Consider the following 18,476-nt stretch of genomic DNA (forward strand, 5'->3'; position numbering starts at 1 on the left):
GTCGCCATCCAACGGCATTTCCACTTTTTTCAGTGACCTGAATCTGAAGCACGCACATCCTGTCACAAATATCCTGTAACTGTATCTGCTGTACACTTGTTAGTTTGGATGCAACATCTTAAGCGAGCACAGCCACCCATCGCCGTGTTACGTGTCGATGCGGCATTGGTCGGCGCCGAGGATCAAAATAGGCTAATCTTGTCCATGCCCACAGTTTGCATCCTTCCCAGCATCCTTTCCGGCCCTGTGGGCTGCAGATTCAGTGCCGCTTGGGTTTGTGCTTATGCAGTGCAGGAATTCTCCCCCACTGGCCACTGCTCATGCAAAAGTCAGAGCAGAGAGCCTGACAGATTCATCGGCTGCTGTTGGGTGAGCTTCCTGGTGAGTTCTTGACGATGATGGCGAGCATCTGATGCTTCGGAAGATGCCGGACTCGACGAAAGTCTGGGGTAATCTGGCTCCAGGATATCGATTCAGTTTCTTGCCTGATTCAGAGTTTCAGCTCTCTTTCTCTCTTCCCCCCCCGGTGAAACAGGAAAACATCTACAGAATAAGCAGATTTCAGATGCATGAACGGGAAGCTCTTGCATTGCAGCACATGTTGCAGAAGGGCTGCTTATCAGACACTATGCAAGAAAGCGAGATCCATCCATCAAATGATCAGATGCATATGGCGCCATCCTGATTCCTTTTTGTAACTGAAGATGGATGGCATCATAGGACTGGAGCTCACTGGAGGAAGTGGCTGCTGATTTGCAGCTCTTTCTTGAGACTGATCGCGGTCGATCCGGCGATGAACCCGGTTTCGGAAACAATGCATGAAAGAGACCACAGGCCTGTTCCATGATACATCAGCCCTAACCCTAGCAGCCCTTGTGCTCAACTGCTCTGCACTGCCGAGAGAAGCAACTTTCCCCGGGCATGATGAGCAAGGAACAAGAGCTTTATCCATGCCACTGCGACGTCCCTTTCTGTGTGCTCCTTTCAACTGCTGCTAGTGACACCGGCCCTTGCAAGCAGGAATAGACAAAGCTGAAACCAGAACAAAATCTTTATTCGATCGGCAGCTGTAGGATCATCTGCCAGAAAGACAAGGGTACCGTGATTAAGAAATTGCGCTTCAGGCTTGTGCATCAAGGGGGAAAAAAGATTTGATGCAAATCTACTGTCAGCAACAGCAAGGGGAATACATAACACTGGGGCTCAGTGCAGGTCCCATTCAGAAAAGGAAAGTGTCTTCTATTCAGATGATGGTTGCTTTACTCCAACATAATGATCTGGGAGAGATCATTTAGCCTTTTATTATCCGTGTGGAGCCTCAGTATAAACCTTTTCGGTTTTTCTTGGCCTATTTTGCTTTCTTCAGTTGCTTTATTCAGTGCCCAACTTAGAATTTACTGCGGATATATGAGATACAAAGAAGAGCTTGGCCTTTTTATGATTGAGAAATCTCTAAAGATGATGTAGTCATAATTGCTGAAATGTAATTCTGCGGTCAGGCACATTAGTTGATGCCAACTGGTGTCAAGTTTTCACATATGGCATGATGCCAAGAATTTGGAGCTATTTCTTTTAGAATGAAAACATAAGAAGCTTCTTATGTTGCTGCATCTCTAATGGAATAAATGTTTTAACTTTTGTGCATCAATGTAGTTTAATGTCATCGTATACAGCATTTGCAGTGTGCCTTCTATTATAGCTGGCAGTGCCTGAACATATTATATATGATTAAGATTCACTTTCTGGGGGATAGAAAATAACAATATTTGTTAGGTATTGCATGAATGTTTGAGAAGAAATGATTAAATTAAGTTTTGTATCATAAAGAAGATATCTTTGATCCAGAATGTTATAGAAATGCATATACATGGATAGCTGTTTCACACCTCAATATGATATCTTTGGTTCTCTATCACATCATCATAAAACTGATGTTGCTCCTGATACAGATGGTAGATGGCTAACTGCTAAAGGATAAGAACCTCCATAACAATTATATACAGGAATTATGTCTCTTACAACAAATAAGGATCCTAAAGCTTTGAGTCAGCTATCTGATCTTACTGATGGGGTTAGGTCAGATTCAGAATGCTCTCTAAAAAAGAGTTCTGTCTCCGTCTCCCAATAGTAAGGTAAAGTGGTCGACAAGACAGGATACACTATATTTATTACGCATTGATTTACAAGAAAAGGACCGATGTGATTTCACAAAACTTTCCTAAGCTAAGAATTAACTTTCTACTTTACAATAATTGGTTAGTCATTGAGACGGCAAATACCGCTGCAGGCATTCTTTTATATTCTGAAAGTTCACAGGCTTGGATATGTATGAATCCATGCCTGCGGCAAGGCATTCAACGGCACTCTCAGAAAATGAATTTGCTGTCATCTGCAAAGAATCAAGAGTTTTTACAGGGTTACACAATATCAGGACATAACCTAGGCTTGGAAGAATACAATCTAGAATAACACGAAGATTCTATTATCTGTGTGATTAAGAAAATAGCAAATATATGAAGTAGCTTGCAAGCAAAGCTGACAAAGAGGTCTCAATTGTATGAGTTTAGAGCTGTGTATAGGTAAACTTACCGCAATTATAGGAACCCTCTGCCCTTGCCTTTTTGCATGTGTACAATCAGATGAAATGGCAGGGTCAGCTATCATCAGATCATCTTCAGGCTTCACAGAAGCATCCCAAAAGCCGGTGCTCTCAAAAGAACGGATATGTTTAGTGGCTTGTAGGCCATCCATTTCTGGCATGTGAACATCCTATCAAGGAGAAACCATTACATTTTGATTAGAGTGAAAGAAAAATGTTGCAATATATAACAAACATTTTCACTTGGGTTAGTGAAGCTATCCTGGCATGCAAATTTAGATATCACACCGTGAGGTGCTGTCATGATTTAAAAGTTCTTTTCTTTATGGTAGTCCAGGAGTATACCAAGACTAACACATGTACTGTTTCACTGGTGAGATGGGGAAAATGAAGATTAATAACTCTCAACAGTATGAATGATACATGAAGCTTTAGACAGATTTGGAGAAGTGCTTTCAACTTTTATCCTGGGTGCACCAAGCCAATTTTGATGGTTGGCATAACCCTTTGCCGATAATTTATCTCATTGATGTGTATCTTATTACTCCAAAAATCAAGAAGTTTTTTTTCTTTTTTTTTAAAGAAAAACTCCACACACTCTCTGCTCGTGTAAAGCAAGAAACTGTTGGCTAGAAACGTGTGCAAGATTAGGATCCTCAGGGTATCACTTTTGCATCTTCGAAGATGTTGAGGTGAGGCAATTGCGAACTAAGTGACAAATATATAAGGAGAGTTGATAAAGTAAACAAATAATTACGGTCATACCATCAGAATAAGATCATATTGATGCTGCTGAACTGCACGGATTGCTTGCATCCCGTTATTTACGATATCTATTCCATGGCCCAGCTGCTCCAGCATTGATTTTGCCACTATTATGTTGACCCGGTTATCTTCAACTAGGAGGATCTTTGCCTTGTTGCCAATTGGAGAACACTTGGATTTCTTCTGGAGTGATTGTTCTTCGAGAATTTTGCATGGTCCCGTTTTCTGACAGCTAGAACCTGAAACAGATACTGTGTCTCCTCGGGAACTGGAAACACGTTCAGCTTGACTATTCAGTTCAAGGACCATTCCATCATCATGTTGTTTTTCAGCTGTGCTCCTTACACTAGCACCATTTGACTGGTGAGCATCAGAGGTACAACTTGCAAAATTGTGTTCCTTTGATGATGTGAAGCCATTTGAGAACAGTTTGCGATCATCTAATATATCAGGTGGATCATAGCACATAAGCTTGGCACCGAATAACTTTGAGTTGTTTATTACTGAAACTCCTGACGACAGGAGAGAAGTTCGCATTTGTGGCTTGAAAAGGAAGGAACCTTCTATATCACTGTTAGTGAAACCATTCTGAGAACTGTGCTCTTCATCTGGATCATCACTGTGATCCTCTTTTACAGGGATTTTGCAAGGCAGCACAAATGTAAATGTTGATCCTTCATTCTCTTTACTGACTACAGTCAGAGTACCACCCATCAACTCCACCTAAACCATTAGGAAAGATTAAAAGACAATTACACACTTTGGTAAGTTACCATGGAACTGCATTGAATTACAAGTTACAACTAATCTGTATATGTTACTGTTCATTTCAGGACATCAGTGCTCAATGTATGCAATTATTCATAATAACTATTCTCAGGTAGAAAAAGAAGGCACATTATTCTCATTCGTATATTAAATGACCAAAAGTTGTATCATGGCTCGTGTTTAAATGTATAGGTGCATGAGAACTGAAATTTCATACCAACTGCTTGCAGATTGCAAGGCCAAGCCCTGTGCCACCATATTTTCTTGCGTGATCAGCACTGGCTTGCATGTACCTCTTAAACAGCAATGGTAATGACTTCTCTGCAGGTCAGCATTGAAACAATCAGAAATAAAGACAAACATGTTCCAAGTATTATAAGAAAAATTCCTTGTCAAGTGAGATATGGAGAAGATGATCACTCAAAACATAATCAACAAATGTGAGGAAAAACCTGGTATTCCTATTCCAGTGTCATAAACATCACAGCGAAGCCAAACGACTTCCTCGCTCTCATGATCCTCCCTGAAGTTTTCACATGTCGGAACGCCATTCTGAACAACATCTTCATGCTTCGAGCAGTTCAAAGTATCTTTATCACAGTTTCTTGGAGAGAGACAAGAATTTTCTGCTGCAGTAGTAATCGGGGTGCCAGGATAAGCTCGCTTATGAATTTTCTCGTGTTCCATTTTGCATCCTGGTTGCTGCTCATGCGCAACCTGAAGATTTATGCCAACCTTCCCTTCATGTGTAAACTTGACTGCGTTGCTGAAATGATTCAAAAACCAAATAAAATGTCAGACCGTAGCACACATATTTTCCATTATATCCAATTAAACAAGTTTTATCAAACCCTTTAAGTAGACTGATGCAACTTCAGAATGTAAAAGCCCTTACCTGATCAAGTTGGTCAGAATTTGTCGAATCCTTAGAACATCACCAATGACCTACACCAATACATTAGAAAAACATGATGAAATGATTGCGTCTGTTTGCAGCCAGCTGGATCCCTAGATTTTGTAAACAGTTACATTATTTCTCTCTTAAGGATATTTAATCTCAACTTTTAGATATATGAATACTACAACCAAACAGTACAGGATAGTAGTGTCAAAAATGAAAAGGATAAGGAATTATCTTTACCTCCACTGGAACATCATCACCTATGCACCCTTCAAGGGTCAATTCCTTCTTCAGAGAAGCCGCAGCAGTTTGGAGTACATGTTTAACTACTTCCCTTGGTCTGAACGTCGTCGATTCTAGCTTCATAGCCCCTGAAATGATGGAGGAGTAAACAATATTTCAGTTATCTTAGGTGAATGAAAGAAACATAACTAATCAGGGCAACAATAATTAATGCAGCACCATACTAGTTTGGAACAAGTATCAAACGGCATCAGTCTAATAAAATGTTATTCTTGATTTATTCGCCACATGTAACATGGGAAAGAATGCTCAAGTCATACTTGATGTCCCTACAGCAAGTGTTTAATCTAGAAACTTGTATAAAACACTTTAAACAAGCAAATATGAATGACTAAGTTGACTGAAGTACGTGATTTGGAATACCTGACTCCACTTTTGAAAGATCAAGGATGTCATTGATCAGCTGCAATACAAGATCTCCAGAGGATAACATAACTTCTAGCAACTGGTGTTGTTCTCTATCCAGTTTGGTAGTTGCAAGAATTTCGGCCATGCTAAGAACACCTGAAAGTGGAGATCTGATCTCATGGGACATGGTGGCTAGCATTTGTTTTGCTCGCATTGTTTCCTCTGCAATGTAAATAAAGTGTTCAGTATACAATTCTGGCTTAAGTCCATCAAACAGTCATTGTAACAAGATCCAAACCTGTTATGTGAAGAGATCTGCTAAGTTCTGTTTCCTTGGCGTTTTGGATAGCTTCCCTCACCCTTATGTCTGCCATCTTTTCTCTTCTTTTGACCTAATGTGCAAATAAGTAGATAAATTACAGTTCAAAAACATGAAGGAAAATGTAGGATACCATGCAGTGTGTGAACAAAATTTTGCTTCAGGGAATTTACTAAATATTTGGAAATAACAGTTATGTGGAAAATACCCTTGAAAAAAGGTTTGTGCAATCATCGCAAGGTCAATTTTGAGGGTAGTAAAAATTTAGCATGTAATCTTATGTACAATCGGGGGACCTAAAAGAATGATGGTGCCATCTTTACCTAGGAAAAAGTATACTATTGCGGAATCAAAACCAAGGGAAACAAAGAATCATACAGCCAGTGCCAGAATAAAACCCAGAGAATAATAATATATAAGGAATTGTTAACATTCAGAAGGAAGAGGAGTTGAAGGTAGTATATCACAAGAGAAGTGAAATTCATAAAGGTACCTGGTCTGTTATGTCCATTGCAACATAATTCACACCAATTGTTTCCCCACCTTTGCTGAAAACTGGCTCAATGTATGTCACAAATGTCTTTGCTCCAAACATTGGTGTGTTAAATGCAAATTCTCTTTTAGTTGCTATTCCAGTGGCCATAACTTCTCGCTTGACACTATTCATCTCTTCTATGCCCTCACCTGACAATATCTCATAGTCTGTCTTACCAATAACATCCTGATAAAAAAAAAGGTATGCTTCAGCCAAAGCTGCAACTTATTAAAAAAAATGCTAGAACATCAAACTGTCATGAGATGTTGATTTATTTCCCAATGCCTGGAGTCGTGGCATATTCTAATTTTACAGTAGTACATGTTCTGTATAAAAGAGGACTGTATAAACAACAATGGCAAGGTAAAGGCTCCAATGAACCAATGAAATCAAATTACCTCATCAGCAAGTGTTGGATAGTGATTAAAGATGAAACGGTACCGTAAATCAGCATCCTGAAAAAGAAAAGACAAACAATCTATTATTTATCTATAACCTGATATAAAACTTCGTGTCCAGTGTTCCATATATGTCATGCTTGAAAAGAAGCATCTCCATGTATGCAGCAAGTTGCAACAGGTGTGGTGTACATAGATAGTACCTGATGGGCAATAACAATAGGAGCACTTTGAAGAACCAAGTGCAAGAAGTAATCAGCACGTTTTAACATCCCAGAGAATTCCTCTGCTGGTGTGTGTGACTGTAGATTCTTTATATTTTCTTCTAATTTTTCAACCAACGAACGCTCCCTTTGAATGCTTTCCTCAAGTGTTTTTTCTAATTGAGTTGCTCTCTCTTTCCAAAAGGTAACACTATCGTAGTCTGCATCTATTTTAGGCTCTCTATTACGAGAAAGTTCATCATTCTTTTTACTCGGACGCTTCCATTCATCTTCGTAAGCTTCATCCAGTATAGGTACATGCCGCTTTACGGCATAATAACTCTCATCCTGAAAACGTTGCTCCTCCAAGATTTGTTGCTTGTTTTGCTCGATCTCTTTCCTCTGTTGGCTGAGAAGACCAAGCTCTTCCTCCAGAAGCCGAGCAGCATTGGCTCTCTTATATTCCCAGTGCTTCATAAAGTATTGCATATGAGAAACACCTTTCTCAGAATTTGCCATTTCCATAAGCCGCTGAAAATCCACATGAACAGGCTTCTCATCGAACTTAACATCCTTAAAAGCATCTTGGTCCTTCCTAAACTTTTCCATTCTGAACTGTCTCTGGTGTTTATCTCCTAGATGCTCAGGCCACATTGACTGTGCAACCTCATTCTCAGGCTCAGCCAGGTATTCGTCCCCCATCTTTCTCAATAAATTAGGACAGTTGTCTGTTCACATTGAAATTTTACTCAGACATTGGTTAACTGATGAACCCAACGGATGGTTTGCAGATTATTGCTGATGAAATTGATCCGTGATTGAAACCTCAATGTTCCCTGTTCTCTCTAAGAATGATATAACTGGTAGCCTGACACTTGTGCCTACCAACTGATGATAGAGCGAGAATCAGAAGCTGCTTCTTATCTGCATATACATCCGGTTTGCAGCTCAGTACCGAGTCAAACAAAACAATGGTATCCTCACATAAGGGGTCAAACAAAACGGTGTATTCAGGAAATCAATTGAGAAATCGTCCAATTCTAATCAAATGGTTACAAGAACTAACATGCTGACTGGGGAGCAAATTATGATGAACAGAAATGAGCATGCATATTTAAGTTTATTGTTTGAACAAAGATGCCGCAAAGGATTCGGCTTTGATGGAACATCTCAACAAAGAGGAGAAACCTTTCTCTAAGCAAGTAGCCCCTCAACACTTGCACTGAAGGCAGACATGGAACTCTGCTTTTAACGAAAATTCCAAGCTATAAAGATGGAACCTTCCCTTTCTTCAAGGCGTGCTGGAGAGCATCTTCGGATCAAGGAAATAAACAGTAAAAAGGTACAAAACCGAATCTAAGATTCTGCGCTACCTCAGCTTTCACCAAAATCAAACGCAACGCTGAATCTCTCAGACTAGCACACCCAGCTAAACTACACAGCATACAGCTCACAAAGTCAAACGCCTCGCCACTAAAGAACGGCACAGGCGCAAGGGGAATCGAGGAAGCAATGGAACGCGCAAAGCACACGTCGGGGACCTGATCCCAGTAGGATCCAACCTCCCTCTGCTCTGCCGCGCTACGCCCGCTGCCCGTTCGAAGAAACGCCGGGAAAATGCGAGCGATCCTGGAGGGCTCGAGATCAAATCTCTCACGTCAACAGACGCCCGCCCGATCAAAGCAGAGGCGTTTACCAGAAAACGGAAACAAAACACCCAAAGCCGAGCAGCTCGGCTGAACAGCAGCACTACGCCCGCCACCCGTCCGGCGAAATGCCCGGCCGGCACACTCCCCGATCAAGGAAACCTCGGGACACGCAGAGCGAGGATCGCCCACCTGAGAGACGAAGGCGCGGCTCGGAGAGGACGCCCTTCCCGCCACGCGGCTGCTCGCCGCGGCCACTGGGCTGGACGGCGGCGGCGCGAGCGGAGCCGGAGCGGGACGTGGAGCAGCCTGGGAGCAGTGCGGGGTCAATGCGACGCGACGCGGAGCAGAGCAGAGGGTCGGGGGGAGGAGGGCGAGGATCTAATGGCAGCGAGCGGGCGGAGCGCAGCGGCCATGTGACGGGAATAGTATAAAATTTGAGCGGGGGGGCGGAGGGGCAGCGGGTGCAAGGAATCGCGGCCGCGGGGGCGGAGGGGCCATGTGCGCGCGCGCGGGTGGGGGGGGGCGCAAAGAATTGAGCAACTGGCGACCGCCTCCGCGCGACTTGTTTAGTCCTCGCCCTCGTCGTGGGTGTTTCTCTCTCTCTCCGGCCGATCTGGCCGCCGTCCCCGGTGGTGGTGGTGGTGGTGGTGGGCGCGGCGAGAAGCGACGAGGGGTGGCGGGGTTAAAAAAAACGCGGCGGGGGAGGCGGGGGAGGGGGCAGTTTTTAAATGACGGCGGCTGCGGGGTGGTGGTGGACAGTGGACTCGGATCGCCGCTGCGTGGCGCTCCCCGCGGGATTGCGGGGGTAACGAACTCGGCGAGACGGCGACTGAGCTGGCTGCTGTGCTGTGGTAATTTTTCTTTTCCTTTTCTTTTCGAGTATCATTTTGGTCTGGATCCTATAGGTAACCTTGATTACTGGTAACAATTATAATTTATCGTGCTTTAAAACGGCCGACAATATTAAGTATTCCACTTACCTCATATAATGAACAGAGTAGGCCGAGGGTACTATCGAGTTTTCTATCTACCTTGCATAGAAAAAATCACCACAAACTCGTTATCCATGGGATAAATAGTACTAGCATACGAGCATATAAACGTGTTTTATCTCGTGGTGTTGACTTCGTAATTGCACCCTGCATCATTATGTCCATGTATACTCAGACACAATGACAAATTTTGAGTTGCTTCAATTAGTTGAAGGAAGTATCTGATCCCTTTGTCTGTTAGCATTAAAACTCTTCTTGTTTCCTAACCTCTTTATACATTTAGAAAGCTAGTGCCCTCAGAATGGAATGAAAAAAAGTTAAGAAAAATGCTCAGGAGGAGTTTGACTTTTTTTTAGTCTGCATCTAAATAATGTCACAAATTCAATGTATCGAGTGAACTATACGCTTAATGTGCAATACCCATCTCCCCTCCATCAAACGTGCACACTAATCATAGCGGCGGTCTCTTGATTAGTACTCATCCTAAATGTTTTAGGATTCATTTGGCGACCAATTTAAGTTGCTTATGGGTTACAACCACCACATGGTATATATTCACTATTCAGCCATGCGGCTTTAAATTTGGATAGGAGCAAGTGCAATATATTAGGCTATTTTTATGAAGTACAAATGATATTATTTTTGATAAAATAATAATGCATTTTTACACGTAGGCCATGCTGAGGGCTACGCATTGCACGCATTCTTGGTCACTATACAAAAGGAGAACACTGGAACAAAGATGTAGTGGTCATGTTGTGCTTTGGAGGCAAAGGTTATGGGGATCTTCACCAGCCACAGATGAATGTCTATTTGAAGGTTGTGCGCTTAATGTCATCCACGGAGTTTTTATGTTTGGAGATTTGTTCGTATTTGGTGGCAATCCATGTTTAAAGCAGTCGGAGGCTAAGACATGACAATTGTCAAGTTCGTAACTCATGTAGAGGGCGGACAAAAACCACTCTTTGTTAAGATAACTTGTAGTAAAATGTTGATTAGCAAGATATTAAAATGCAATGTTGAGTGAATATGTTAATGTCTGACCACAATAATTGGTGTTGGCATCGTGCAAGCATTGTCAGTTTTGTCACAAGCTCACCTACCTGTATTACTTTTCGGGGATCAATTGCTTTGATTTGTCAATGACACACATGATATTTTTTCCCTGTAGCAAGTAATTTAGGTCACTAAACTGGAGAATTCAAATAGAGTGTAGTTAAGGCTCAAGATTCTTAAAAAAGAACGGAGAAATAGATTCTCTAGAACAACAGCCTGACCTGAGAAACCCTTTATGATGATCTAAAGGGATGATCCTGCAACCTAGCAAAAAAATTGTTTATTTTCAAGATAGAGATTCCAGTAATTTAGTACTACCTTTATCCCGGAATGGGGTGGATCATATACAATCGTCTTATCATGATGCCAAATTCTGATATTTTTCTCATGTTTCTTGATTACCATCATTGACTTTTAGGGGCCATTTCTTTTTTTAAAAAAAGGTAGTCATTGACTTTAAGTTAGTTTGCGAAGAAATGCAACGACACCAGGTTATACTATTGCGTCCTCAGTCCTGACCCACCTCACTGAAGGTTTTATATGCGTATATAAATCAAACCTATTTCTTGTTTTGTAAGTTGCAAATAAGATCAACGTAACCTAGACGTGATCCTGCCTAATTGCTAGAGGTAAGAAGAGCTCCCAAGAACATACACCATAGAAGACAAAAGGAGGAACATGCTTCGGCCGACAAGTTGACTTACATTATCCACGCCACCGACCAAGTTGTCCATGATAGTGGTAATTGTTATCATTGTTCTCTTATTCTTGGCTGCAGTTTCACATGTCATCATCTCCAAATACTGAGTTTGATCACTATTTTTTTTTACAATATATCATCTTCAAAACTATCTTCGTCCAACACATATTGTCATGGATGCACAACCACGATCATACACAATTGCTCAAAAATGGACACAAAGAAGTACTATCATCTTATGTAAGCACAAAGTACATAACCAGCAAGTACTGTTCCATTCCAGTTGCTGCACACTGCCTCTAATTAATTGGATGCATATGTAGGAAAAGCAATGAGCTCCACAATAATGGTTCCACACAAGAGGCCAAGCAACCATAATCTAACGTGCTGCCAGCTTGATCCCTGCAGCACCACAGCCGTTGATCCTATAAAAAACACCACGACATGCGGCAATATATATGCCAACATACTGGGGTTATTAGAATTACACTGAAGTCTTATTCAGCTAGCATTACACCTATGATTATCAGCTTTCTGCCCAGATGCTGAAAGTCTGCATATGGTCATTTAACTGAGTGTACACACAGCTGGGGTTAGGTTACATTTGGGGTTTGTATAATGGTTTATTTGTACTCCAAGGGCCAAGCAGCTATAAATCTAATGCATTCTGACAACTAGATCTGCTGTTGCCACAAAAGAAGTAGGGCAAGCAGGCTGATGAGTCCCATGGAGAACACACCAATGGTTTTATTTTATTCCATTCCACTACTACTACTTGCATGCCACTAACAATGTTTTGGACTGCCAACTTTTGGGTGTGACAAAGTTGCTTTGGGAAGGAAGAAAATTCCAACAAATTAAAACAAAGCTCAGCTCGTGAACATTGTATAGTAATTGATATAGAAAGAATATCCTAATTGATTGGTGCGCTAGCTAATTACTATGGCAGACTAATACAAGCTCCAAACAAGCTTTATTTAAAGAATTTTAGATCCATTAGGATTGCGTTGCCATATACTGGAAGAAGAATTAATTTCCTAACTTAAGAAAAAAATGTACAAATAACTTAGGTACGCAAAACCAAGTTTCTATAATAATACAACTAGCTATATGAATGAAAGTTGGCTTCAGTATAGGCGAGAATTTAAAAACGATAGATGTTCAAGGCAATGGTTTTGTGAGATCATGAAACAGGAAAATGGAATATTCTTTCTTGTGAGTGCAGTAAGATTAAACTAGTCATTTTAAAAATATGAAAAAAATTAAGGAATATAATCAGTTAGCTAGAACTATTTGAGCATAAAAAGACTTCGAGTAAAATTAATTTAATAATTTAATTGATGAAAATTAAGGATTATGATTAGTTACCTAGAACTATTTGAGCATGGAAAAAACTTGGAGGCCATTCCACAACCTTGAACATCAACGTGCTCGAAGCATTGACCAGCCGAACTACCATTGGAAACTAACCTAGCCTATAGTTAGATTAAAAGATATATAACATAAAGAGCCAAAAGAGTGAGCATGTGACCACATTTTTATTTTTTTGCATCATGTGAACAACTTCTTGTGTTCACTTGCAAAAATTTCCTCTTCAAATAAAGTCAACTCTCCAAAAATAATGGGGCCGCCCATAGAGATGAAAACTAGGCCAGCCCATATCAGAGACATCAGTTTTCTTTTGTATGTGTGTCTGATGGCAGAAACATAAAAAAATACCCTATCACTAATAAAATATTATCTTTTTTGTTTTCTCCATAAAACTAGTACCATTCTCAATTGTCTGTTTCTTTTGAAGTACCACATAGAAAACAAGCAAGGCTGAGCCCCCCATGTGCAGCTGGAATAGATTATCTTGTCATGTATGTAGATAATTAAGCTATCATGAGCACTTAATGGATGCAGTAACTAAAGCTTGGCATCTTAGAACGTGCAAGGTGGTTGTATTATAGATAATAAAAGCTTAGTTTCCCCATTGTGGCTCTTTGCCCACTGGATGGGCCAGATGAAAAATTAGGGGGGATGGGGGGCTATTTTTTCAAGTTCGCTTTTAAAAAAGATATTGTATACAATAGCAAATCACCAAGTGGTACTGAAGCTATGAGGACCCCTTCATTCTGCTCCTTGCTGCAAGCTTATTTCATTTTCTCTAGAATGGTCCAAGGGAATTTCAAATTCTTATCCGGAACCCTTTGTAAAAACTGGGAGATCTGTAAGGCATTCATGTTCTTTGTTTGATAAAAAGGCAATATCCGATTTTATATTCAGTACAACCCTGCAAAAGGGCTTATGATTGAGCAATATTTCAGATCATCAAAGTGATGGACGACTTGAGAAAAAATGTTGCTTAAATACATTAATCAAGTATGATATTGTGCGGGGCATATTTTCTTTTTTTATTCAGGAAAAGGAAGTTAATCCTGCCTCTGCAGGTGCACACAGCATAGTTTTACAACATCTCAGCCAAACTGCTGATTTCAAATTAAAGGAAAAGAACTCACAAACGTGCTGAAGATATCGTGCGGGGCATATTTTCTTGGCAGTATCATTTGCTTTTGATGGCTAGTAAGCATGGAATTAGATAAAACTATCTTTTTTTTTCCCAAACTTGAAGGTCTAGCCTCTTTCTCCTTTTGAGATTGAACTAAGAGTTATAGCTTTATGTAGCATTATTGATTTCATGATGCATACAACTTGACAATTTGATCCGCACAGTTGGAAAACCTTAGCCTGGCAAGGCAATCTGAAACTCCACACAACTTGCGAGTGCGGCATTATTAGATGTACAAAACCAACTCCACATCCTATTATAATGTAGTAATAATTTAACTTAAACAAAAAAAATATCTTGTACTAGACTTGTAGCTTGCTCTGGAAAGATAAAATGGATTTAGTAAATAATGAGTAGTCGCCGAAAGCAGAGCTGTATGGCATCCCGAGACCGCAGGAAAAATAATGGACTAGTCTAGCTTATCTGAACAACCTGGCTTTTAGTCTTTAAAAATCCAGTGCGATCATCTGCAGCTGCAAGCAAAATGGTGCAGTGGTACCACATCTGCATACGATGTTCAGTTGAATTTGCGATTCACGCTACTTTCCAGTTCACAAAACAAGCATTATGTATGTAGCTGATGAAAAAAAAATCCTGAACAGAACAAAGTCAAAAGATCAGCGAGAACCTACTGGCTTTATCGTCGGATAATTTCTTGATCATTAAGCTCACCTTGATTAGTTCTCCAGGACTTCGAGCTATGAAACTGAAAGCTGATGCTTCTGAATTCTGATGGAACTCGGACGCTCATCAATTCAAGGCATGTGCACCATTCCACTGAACTGCCCTGCCATTCAAGCCATTCAGTTACCACCTCGCAGCATCTGAGATGCCATTCAGTTGACACCGCCAATCATACTTCTTTGCTTCTCGGGGGAGCAACAGTTAACTACTCGTCAGGAGGGGACTCGGAGACACATGAACACAGGCGGGATCGCCGGATCGAGCTAGAGCTCGTGCTGGTTGATGCGAGGCGAGCAGGTAGGGACAGCGAGACAGGTCCAGATCGACGCGGCTAGCTGGCACGGCGACAAGAGAGGCCTTGTCTGCTGCAGACCCCGTGCAGCGTGCTTAATCTAATCTAGTCTGTGGCCTAAGCAATTCGGCCGGAGCAGAATTAAATTGATCGGTGAGCCGAGTAAGCACGGGGCTGGGCCGCCGCCTCGAGGCGTGTAGCCGCTCGCCGTGCGGTGCTTGCAAGCCTGTTGCTTGCTTCTCCGCGTGTGGAGGCGGAGTGAGCTGTGTGTTCATGTGTGCGATCGGATCGAAGCGCCACCTCGATCGCTCTCCCTCTGTCGCCACACATCCCCCCCGCCTTGCTCGCGTGTAGCTATCGGAGTTTCTTAATCGAGTCGGGGATGCAGGGTTCAGGCTCTTTCAGTTCATTGCCTTCTCGGCTTATCATCTTGAGACTTCAGAGTTCAGTCCTTCATTGCCTTCTTGGCTTCTTTGTACAGCTCTTTTTGTTTCGTGTTCTCTGTACATTCTGTACTCAAAACCTCTTCTATGTGCAAGACAGAAACTGGCGATGCTCATTCCAGCCAATGATGACGGTAAAGTTTCAGTTCGATAGATGGCATGAAAAGGAAGTGGTTTGGCAAGCCTCTCAAACTGGCGAAGTCAACTCGTGGAGTCGTGGGTGATATTTTTTTTTTCCTTTCTGTTTTCTCACCCTCCGATCTGGCCGCTAGTTTTTCAAATGGCGGTTGCGGGAACGTCCTACAGTGGAAGCCACATAGGAGTGGTGGATTTGAGGCCAATCCGGCCTACCACCGGCTCCTCCTTCCTCCGCCTCCGTCTTCTCGTTCTCCGCCCCAGCCGGTAGCTACCCCGACGCCGCGCCGCTCGTCTACCCCATTGCCCATCTACTCACCACCCGTCGCCGACTTTTGAATACATCCTTCTTCTTGCTCCCGCCATCAGCCACCGCCCACAGGATGTCCGGCCCCGCCAGCTGTGACGCCCTGACAATACACCGAAATAAATCACGCGCTAGGGTGCGTTGTTTAAAAGTCATTCGCCGCCAAAACCCTGACCCTAACTCTTTTCGACCGACCGCGGGCTTGACCGCCGTCCCATCCCGCACCGCTCGCGCGCGGCCACTTTCCGCGATTAGCGCCGACGCGTTTTCCTTTTTCCCTCGCTGTTCTCCTCGCGCTGCGCGCTTTCCCGCGCGTGGCCGACCGGCCGCGGTCACCGCCGCGACCGGCGCCGGCACTTCTCCCCTCCCCTCTCTTCTTTTCTCCCTCTCTCCCTAATTCTTTTTCTCTTTTCTTTCTCCTTTTTTTTTCCTTTTCTCCCTTTTCTCTCTTTTCCCTCTTCTTCCTTCCCTCCCTTTTCTTTTCTCCCTCCTCCCTTCCTGCCTTCCCCTCTTTTCTCTCTGCTCCTGAACGCCGCCCGACCCCGGCTCCCGAACCACGGTCACCTTCCCTCCCCTGTGCGCACGCATGCCCCCGGGCTCGGCCACCCGTGCCCACGCACGCCTCTGCGCCCGGCCGTGCGCGCCCTGCGCGTGCTCCACGCGCCGCGCCGCTCGCCGCGCCGCCCGTCGCACGGCCACACCACGACGCCGCGCCGACCGCCGCTGCCGCGTCCTCCCTCGCCACTGTATCCACGTGCGCACGCCGCGGTGAGCGCCGCCCCGCCCCCGGCCCGCGCCACGCCGCGTCGCGACGGCCGCGTGCGGCCGGAGCGCCATTAATGGCGCCCGCACCGCCCGCCGGCCGCCATCATCACGTTCTCCTCCGCCTCGTCGCCCCGTCCTCTATAAATCGGCTCCCCGCGCGGCTCACCCATCCCACGACTCGCTCAACCGCCCGGCCCCTCGCCTCCCCGAGCCCACGCGCCGCCCGCCGAGCTCTTGCGGCCACCACCACTGACCTCCGCCGCCCCACTCCCACACCTCGCCCCGGCTCAAGGTGAGCAGGTGAATCAGGTCCCCTTGGCCCCCTCTCCCTTTTCCCCCACGCGCCCGAGCCGCCCCGGGCCTCGGCCGCCGGGATTAGGCCGGCGCCGAGCCCCTTTCCCCCCCCCCTCCTCTGTTTCCTGCGGCAGGAGGAAGAAGAAGGGGTGGTTTTGCATTTAACCCCCCGCCCTTACTCTCTTTTCTAAATAAGGACCCCCCTCTCTAATAGCTCCCTTTCGCGAAAGAAACCCTGCCCACTCTATTAATTCAAATTGAATCCCTCCGTTACATGAAAACCCAACCATGCCCGACACCCTTTAGCATGCCCTGATTAATTCTAGGGTTCGCAAATAAACCCTTACCCCTTTAGATAATTACGAACAAGTCCCTGGACCCCCGTTTAAGCCCTGAAGCCACCTTTAGCGCGTCATTTTATGTGCGAAACGACCTCCGATCAACCCGAAACTTTACCACGCCCTTTCTAGTATAGTTTTAGCCATGCCATTAAGAAACCACCCAGAGATACCACCCCTAACTCCGTAACCAAATTATTTCCGATTCAAGCCCAACGATAAAAGCTTTTAGTTCTTTCGCTTGATTGTGTGTCTGTTTGTTTGCGTCGTAGGACACGGAGTGAACGACGAGGTTCCCGACCGCGACCAAGCAACTGAGGACCAGTTCTGCGACCCCGAACTCGAAGGACAGAGCTTCGATCAGGACTTCCCGCAAGGGTTTGACGATGGCAAGTTCAATTCCGCCCTTTGATGCATATTTTTGTCCTAGTTTTTATAAACACAACCCAGTGGCCTGTTTTATAAAATTGCATGGTGTTGCGTGCCGTAAACATGGTAGGATAGCCACCCTTGTTGTGATAACCATACCTTGAACACCTGATTTTATAAAGGAAATGCATGTGCGTGGGAAGGGATAAAATGTGGTTTTGAAAAGTGAGTCAGACGGGATGGATGGCATTTCTGTGTGAATTGCCGTTGGTGTGCTCGTACCTGTGTGGTTGAGCGTGGAAGGGAGATATCCATCTTGTCACCCCTAAGGACCGAGTTGATGTGACATCTCACCTAGCTTCTTGTCGTGCGAACCACTTGACCGTTGTATGGGCAACGGCTTGGCCTAACCCTACTAGTTGGTCTGATAGCCACCAGGAGTGCTGGGAGCAACGGGTGATCAAGGAGACGGGATAAGCTCTGTGTGACTTATGCCCCGGTTAAACCTCGGTGTTAGGTCGAATGACCCCTTGATTGATCCCGTGGTGGCTAGTCAGGTCTAGCTAAGGTGGGTAAGGGCTTCGATGGGATCTGCACCGGCACTAAGGTGTTCGTGCTGTGGTACCCCACCTGTGGGTAAAGTTGCACACCTCTGCAGAGTTAAAATCTATTCGAATAGCCGTGCCCACGGCAATGGGCAGGTTACGGTGTGGTCACATAACTAGTGTTTCTCTCTAGGAACGGGTGAGCTGGTGTGAGTTG

The 18,476-nt window shown here is 44.0% G+C and overlaps 1 protein-coding gene across 1 annotated transcript; it reads right to left on the minus strand.

Moving 5' to 3' along the window:
• Positions 1-1,831: 1,831 nt before the first annotated feature.
• Positions 1,832-9,235, minus strand: LOC112888603 (probable histidine kinase 1). Its single transcript, XM_025954857.1, has 13 exons — positions 8,978-9,235; positions 7,140-8,063; positions 6,937-6,993; positions 6,497-6,724; positions 5,983-6,076; positions 5,700-5,906; positions 5,274-5,404; positions 5,028-5,077; positions 4,585-4,898; positions 4,350-4,453; positions 3,365-4,087; positions 2,590-2,769; positions 1,832-2,389 (listed from the first exon to the last, which is right to left on the minus strand). Exons 2-13 carry the CDS (start codon positions 7,839-7,841, stop codon positions 2,261-2,263), a joined length of 2,919 nt encoding a protein of 972 aa, XP_025810642.1. The 5' UTR covers positions 7,842-8,063; positions 8,978-9,235; the 3' UTR covers positions 1,832-2,260.
• Between the last annotated feature and the right edge of the window lie 9,241 nt (positions 9,236-18,476).

This window comes from Panicum hallii, chromosome 4 (genome assembly GCF_002211085.1).
Source record: "Panicum hallii strain FIL2 chromosome 4, PHallii_v3.1, whole genome shotgun sequence".
NCBI classification, from domain to species: Eukaryota; Viridiplantae; Streptophyta; class Magnoliopsida; order Poales; family Poaceae; genus Panicum; species Panicum hallii.